Raw genomic sequence first — 7,634 nt, 5'->3', positions numbered from 1 at the left:
TAAAATAAAAATGTTCCATAACGAACGCAAATAGACACAAATATTACATATTAATGTTGTAGCAGACGAGAATATTGATAAAGCTGAATGCAAAGAAAGAGATGTGTTCATATAATGAATACATGATTAAAGCCCCATAAGTCTAACATAAGACCAACTTAATATTACTCTCTTGAACCTCAAACTTTGGGCAAATTTGGAGCAGCCAGCCAGATTTAGAAATTCAAGAGAGCTTTTGCGAAATAATTCATTTGGAATACTTTCTAGATTTGTGCAGTTCCTCAAATTCAAAAACTTAAGCCATTTCAGATACGCAATAGAAGGATGAAGCTGCACTAATGAAGTACATCCTTCCAAGTCTAACCTCTCAAGACATTGAAGCAATTGAAAATGAGGTATCTTCATCAAATCTTTAGAGCCACGGAGGTTCAAGTTCTCCAGCCACTTCATCTCTTTCTGGATAGCAGATTAGACAAGCATCAAATTCAAAGACAAGACTTTTAATTGAAGCATCCAAAACAATTTTTCACCTTCATTAATGTCAATGCCAAAGGTGCTATAATTACACTTTTGTCATGGAAATATCCCAATGACAGTGAGGCTTCATCACCTCTTAATGAGAGAAATATTGAATAAGAAATATTCTTTGAAGAATTAAAATGAGATATTTAGGGCTTTTTCATTTTTGTTTTTATTTTTTGTTTTTAAAAACTATTTTTTAATATAATTTTTAAAACTGTGTTTGAAAACAAAATAAAAAGAAAATATCTATTTGGTTATGTTAACTTAAAAATCAATTTTATAATTAAAAATCTAGTCGCTAGTCAGTAACAATGATGGCTTATGATAGTAATTGATCAAGATAACTGTATTTTTTAACAATCAAATATAATATATTTTGAAAACAATAAAAATAAAATGCAAACAACTTTAAAATGTTTCTATTTTTTTAAAAAAGGAGAATAGTTTTAAATACAATTAAATTGAAAATGCTTATTCAAATAAATTTTTAAATCTTTAAAAACAAAAACCAGACAAGCCTAAAATTGTGAAATATAAAATTCTGGTTTGTTCAACAAATTAAAAGCAGCATATAACTTTACTGATCATCATGAATTTAGTTTTGATTGATATAAATGAACACATGTTATCAATACCTTTTCATCTCTCCATAGTTGTGTTATGCTGCTGTATGGCATGATCAATTGCACAAGCCTTTTTGGCTTAAAATTTGATGGCAAATAATTAAGTGGATACTTATGCCAAGAAAGATATTTCAAGTTGTTAGAAAGATCATAGAGATTTCCTGAAAATTTCACATTGTGGAATATAAGGATTTTGAGTTTCCTCAATTTTGATAAACCATCTATGTTCAATGTTGTCCCCTGTGGATGTTCTTCATCATTTGAGACTACTATGATTTGAACACGATCAGTTCCCTGAATTAATATGGATGTATTGCACAAGTAAATATAAAAAAGTCAAAACTATCCACCCTAATTTTATATATATTTTACAAGAAGCTAAGATTCTAATTTCTAAACTACAAATGTTTTATCCATATAATCTATAAAAAAACAATTTAAATCAAATCAACTTAAAGGCTTTGTTGAAATCATAAATTGGGCTGTTTGTTAACATAGTTAATTATGTCTATGCTATCTAAAATGTCATTCCTTTCTGTTCACAAGCATCTAGATTGTTTTTTTTTTTTTAAATAGAACTGAAATCATTCTTAAAGATGATAAGCCAATTACAACATCCTATCAGAGATGCAGATTATTCATCAATTACCTCCTTCATCAATCCAAGGAGGGGGTTGATGAAAGATATAATAACCCTATTCTAGATGGGTTTTTAACCACCTGTATCAACTCCTAACATTTAAGGACGGAAGGAATAAGCATGGTCTTTTGCAATAATTTTATCTAAGTTGGGGGGTATTTCATGAACTAAACTAACAACTTACATTACTATAGGCGAAATTGATAATTTACTTTTAAGGCTATTAAAGTATAAAGAACTTACAGTATTTGTCTCCATGATATGACGAAAATCTTCATAATTCCATATCCTACTCCGCTTTCCAGGTCCAGGAGATTCATGTTGAACAGTTAATTTTGCTAATTGTTGTAGGATACGATGTATTTTTATTTTTTGACTTGATCTGTTTATTAGTGACATTTCTATAAGACTTTCGATTATCATATCACGAAAAGATCTAAAAAGATATCGACAAAATAAAATTCCCTTGATATAATCAATCTTTTGTCCTGTAAAACAACATGCAATATCCAAGAAAGCATTCTTTTGCAAATCTGTGAGTCCATCGAAACTTTTCTTAAGCACTGCAAGTACTGAAGGGTCAGGAACTGTTTGAAGTTTGGTCAACACACTTTTCCACTCTGAGACACTTAGATCAACAAGCGATGAACCTACTGATTGAATAGCTAATGGAAGACCATCAGCATATTTAAGTGCTTTGAGGGTCAGCTCCTCATAAACTATCATTGGTTTATCACTTTTGAAAACAATTTTGCTGAAAAGTCGACGAGCTTCATTTTGATTCAATAGTTCTACCTTGTGAATCTCATCTACTCCAAGATGTCTAAGGAGTAGTCCCTCATCTCTGCTTGTTATGATAATTCTACTTCCTCCTCCAAACAACCGTCTAATCCATCCTCCATCAAAATGTTTCGAGCACTCAATATCATCAAAAACAACAAGCATCCTCTGGAGTCTTGGGCTTTTTAAACGTGAAGGTTGAAATTCTTTTGGCAAAGCTATCTGAAGAAATGCCTCCTTTAATATGGATTGACTTGGAGGATAATCTTGAGTGGTAGTTGGAGTGGAGATGAAATAGGCAGAATAAAAAAGGTGGGAGATTTTTTTAAAGACATCTTTGGCAAGAGCTGTCTTCCCTACTCCCCCCATCCCACCAATCCCTACAACTCGCACATCATAATTTGAGCCTAAGTCCATGAGCTCAATTAATTTCTCTACACGACAATATCCTATCCCAACTGTAGCTATTTCTCCTGATTTATCTATTTCCCTTACATATGCTTCGATGTCATATCGCGATGATATCCTGTAGAAGAGAAGAAGAATAAAAGTAATTTAGCAGTTATTATTTCATATATGTATGAGTGCGGACAAGATTTCAATTAACTCATAATTTTGTTACATGAGATTTCAAATCTTTTTTCTCTATCCGCATACACACATAAAAAAGGACTTGATCAATTTGATACAGCCAAGTATATGTAGAGAAAGAACCATAAAGAACTAAAATAATGTTACTTACCAATCATGCGCACACAAAATTTTGGTAGATTTCTCAACAATATTACGAATAACCCGCGACTGGTCTCTCCTGAATAAGATGAAAGAAAAGAAAATTAGCGCCACCAATGAAGTGAACAGATGTCAATTATTGATGGGGAAGATTGTCAAGAAAATGAAATTGACTGCACACTAATCTATGAATCAATTGCCTAAATTTATATAAAATGAACCATTCCAGAAATTGAGTAATTAACTAAGGAAAGAAGACAAAGATGAAATGATAATTGAATCACAATATATTTCTTTTCTCTACCCCACTTTGTCTCTTAAAAATGCTCTGAAAGGAAGAGATTTTAAAATACGCACAGAACAATTAGAGAAGAAGGTCGTACTTATCTTGAACCACCAAATCTTGTATAGGAAGTGAACATGGCCCCAACTTTTGTTCAAGCAGTTTATGAAAACCACTATGTACTTGAAAGGGATCCACCTCCAAAAAAATTGATAGAAACTGGCCTCTCCATGAGTTCAGTTCCTGCAAGTAGGGTGTTTGGGCCTCAGTTTTTTGAGACGATAAAAACACGAAGCTTGTAGTTGTTCAAGGGAGCTCGAGCAATAGAATCTCGAGAAGCCATAACCAGACCACATCTATATAGAGCATTGCGAAGCTCCTCAACAAATGAGCAATTTTCCTCAGTTATGAAATTTAATAAAAACACATCACAGCTCCATGGCCATATCTCCAGTGGTGATGCCAGGACTCTGGGCCATGGGTGCAACATTTTTAAAATTAATAATTTAAAAGTAACGTAATAATTTTAAAAACAATTGTACTTTGTATGATTTCATGTTATGAAATCGTTAAACAATCATCTCATTGTTGATACTAAGAAAAATATCTTTTTTAATATAAGTAATTAGATAATTATTCATCAATGGATTTTCTATATGATTTCACAACCTATTTTTCACAAATTTTATAAAAAAAAATTCTCCTTTTACCGTTGTTGTGGCAACTGTTAATCTCATCACTAACTTCAAGAGAGTATAAAATTTTTTGAAACCCAAATATCTTTAAAGTGAGACTAAGGGGTGCAAAATATTTGATTCAAGAAGTGCAAAGTATTAGAATATATAAACCCTCCTTGCATTTTTTTTTTTTTTAAAGTCGAAGGGGTGCTTTTGCCCCTCATGATTTATATGTGGCGCCGACCATCACTGATATCTCCTTGGATGATGACCATACACTTCTCTGGACATCCATTGCGAATCTGAAACCATAGTTTCTTAGTAACATTCAACCATTCTTGCTTCCCAAACCCTTGTGTAATATAAGTATCATTAGTACTCTCAGAAGCTGGTTGGGTAGTTTCAAATGGTAAACTAATAGGAAAACTCTCGCTCCTTGAATGAAAACCAAAGTGGCATATGGAAATCCGACCCCTAGCTTTGCCAAAATAGTCTTGCATTGTTAATTTTATAATTGTTCTATTTCCTTTGTTCTATTACTCTTGTTGAAAACATAAATAAGTGGTTTGATCAATTTAAGCATGAACAAAGAGTTCTTATCAGAATGATAATATCTCATACCCAAAAAAAAAAAAAAATAATTAAACAGAATGTAACTCACGTCTCTTTTTCTTCAACCAGAGTTCTCTTTGCCTCCACAGCTATTTTGCCAACAACTCGTCTTTGATCTTCCCTAAGAAAATAAGAGAACAAGGATAAAAATTATGTGGAAGAAATCTGAGTATATATTATTCCCACATTGCAACATATCCTTACAATATTTTTAAAATAAAGAGATTTTTTTTTTGAAAAATCATATTCTTTGAAATGTCATGTCCTTATTAATTAAGGAGTTATGTCATTATAAATTAAGAAATATTCATGGAGAGTTATTTAGAGAGTTATAATCACCAATGTCATATCTCTTTAAATTTTCAATGCACATTTGGGAGATTATAAAATTAAAAGTTATTACTTGAGGAAAGGAAATGTATGTTTCAAAAACCTCTACATTTTTAGAGGATGTTATTTTCATAAAAAGTTATTATAAATAATCATTTATTAATATTAATTATTAGACATGAACCAACATAGGGGTGTTTATGAATTAACATAAAATTTTTTATGAACTTAATATAAGGGTAATGAATCAAAACATTGGCTACAATTTGTAAAGATAGTTTTATTATTTAAAAGGTACCACTTCGATGCCTGGCTTTATTATATATAAATACCCATCATTATTACTCATTTTGATCATCCAAAACTTCTAACTATTAAAACTTATTGTTTTTGCTTTTAAATGTATCAGAAATAAAGTCAAATTAACACTTTCTAAAAATCATTGTTGTCTTAAATTTTGAAGGTATAATATATACTCAAGAATCTTCACTATATCTTGAAGGAAATTTATCATTAACCTAATTTACACCTGAAGATTGGAATGCATTGGGGTAAATTAAACATAAAGGAAAGTCGGATTCAGCTTCCCTCCACACCTCCCTTGAGGATGTGCATAATTTGAACCGTTGAGTTTTTAATTTGGACAATCAAAATTTAATATTTTAATTTATTTTTTATTTCACATTTTTTTAAAATAAAAAATTACATAAATTGTAAAAAATTTAATAAATTTGTTCACCAATATAAACAGTCTAGATTTAATATGAATAATTCACATTTAATTTATAAAAATTTTAATATTAAACCTGCATTATCTATAATATATCTAGAAAGTTAATATATAAAAAAGTAATAAACTTGGACTATTTATATCAGATATGGACCGTCTAAATTGATGAAAAAATTTATTAATTTTTTTACAAATAAAAATAAAAAATATTAAATTTGAACGGTCCACACAGTCGAAATTATGCATGTCGGAGGTCCGGAGGAGGCTTCACTCCTCCAGGAAGGTGCTGCCCACGTCTTGGAAACATAATATACAACTTTCCTCTGCATCTCTATTTCTTTGATTGAGATCATAAAGATGAGATGAGATGAGATATGAAGAATCAGATCCACATCCAACAACATATAAACCAAACAGAACATTAATAATTACTTGGCAGTTTTGTATGACCAAATCTGGGCGTTCCAGTAGTGTCTGAAATGGAGCGAGCCATGTTTTCACTTCAGACGGATCGATGTTGAAGAAAATTGGCAGAAATTTGTGGCCAGGTACCTTCATGCACTCAAACATTACTGCCAGTGTGTCCAAGCAACGTGATGAGTAAACAAAACTTTTTGAGAAGACAGCTACATAAATCTGGGATTCTTCAATTTTTTCTAATGGGTTAACCCATCTGCTGCCGATTCTGACGAAATATTTTGTTCCTAAAGCACTCCAAAGCATTCTATAAACCGAGTCAGTTTCCATATCATTGTAACTTATAGCCACATCATATTTCCAGACCCTCTTTGAAGAAGAAGAAACGCTGCTCTGGGGATCCATTCGTAAAGTAAAGGCCACTCTACTCACTGCGATATATCAACAATATCAGCAAAAAGTGGGAGCAAGTGATGATTGGTTAAGTAAAGGCCACTTGGTGTTCACTCGGCATAGAAAATTACAAAATTAGACATATCGGGTCAAGTGATTGTCGTTCCCTGCTTCCCTGGGGTTCCATATGGCTTGCTCTTTCCGCTCTACAGAAGTTTATGAAATATTTTTAAAGGTAATATCAATTTAAAAAAGATTTTAAAAATTTTAATAAATAATAAAAAATATGTTATCCATTTACAAGTACATATTACCTAGCCTAATAAAGTTAAAAGTTCTGCGATGCACTATGAATGAATTTTCTGAGAATCTGTAAATTTCATTGAAGTTTTATTTTTTTAAAGAATAGATAGAACATTTTTATATTTTATAAAAAATAATAAAATATAGAAAATATCTTATGAAATTTTATAGATATCAACTTCCGAGAATTTGTTCCCGTGATGATACGCTTGGCCCTTAAATAATTAAGAAATCTTGAGCTATTTTCTTATTATTTCCTTAATGTTAATACCTTTTGTCTTGTTTTATAAGACATTTTTATAATAAAAATTGAAAATAGTAATAAAATCAATTAATCAAGTGTAAATTTTAGAATTTTAATTTCTCTGTGAACTTTTAAAAATGATTTTTATTTAATAAAAGAAAGAGACAGAAATATATTTAAGGGGTGAAACCATGATCTTATCAAAAAGAGTAAAATAATGAGGGATAATTTTAAAATAAATTTTTTTAACAAATGGTTTTTAAAAATATATATATATTCTAAACCATTAAATTACTTCAAAAATCATCTTATAAAATAGAATAGAGATAGCATGACTAATTAATAGTC

General features: G+C 30.6%; 2 protein-coding genes across 2 annotated transcripts; both read right to left on the bottom strand.

Annotated features, from left to right (window-relative positions):
• Window positions 1-6,853, bottom strand: LOC129321909 (disease resistance protein Roq1-like). The gene is made up of 7 exons (XM_054967876.1): window positions 6,362-6,853; window positions 4,919-4,990; window positions 3,681-3,823; window positions 3,308-3,376; window positions 2,029-3,091; window positions 1,158-1,439; window positions 1-456 (listed from the first exon to the last, which is right to left on the bottom strand). The coding sequence occupies exons 5-7, from the start codon at window positions 2,980-2,982 to the stop codon at window positions 127-129; spliced, it is 1,566 nt and encodes a 521-aa protein (XP_054823851.1). The 5' UTR covers window positions 2,983-3,091; window positions 3,308-3,376; window positions 3,681-3,823; window positions 4,919-4,990; window positions 6,362-6,853; the 3' UTR covers window positions 1-126.
• Window positions 6,197-6,751, bottom strand: LOC129322549 (protein VARIATION IN COMPOUND TRIGGERED ROOT growth response-like). The gene has a single exon (XM_054968851.1). It carries the CDS (start codon window positions 6,749-6,751, stop codon window positions 6,197-6,199), a length of 555 nt encoding a protein of 184 aa, XP_054824826.1.
• Window positions 6,854-7,634: the final 781 nt, after the last annotated feature.

The sequence above is a fragment of the Prosopis cineraria genome, unplaced genomic scaffold (genome assembly GCF_029017545.1).
Source record: "Prosopis cineraria cultivar Desert tree isolate PC_DT_omini unplaced genomic scaffold, ASM2901754v1 PC10, whole genome shotgun sequence".
NCBI lineage: Eukaryota > Viridiplantae > Streptophyta > Magnoliopsida > Fabales > Fabaceae > Prosopis > Prosopis cineraria.
Note: the sequence above shows the minus strand (reverse complement) of the source record. Positions and strands in the feature narration are given on the sequence as shown.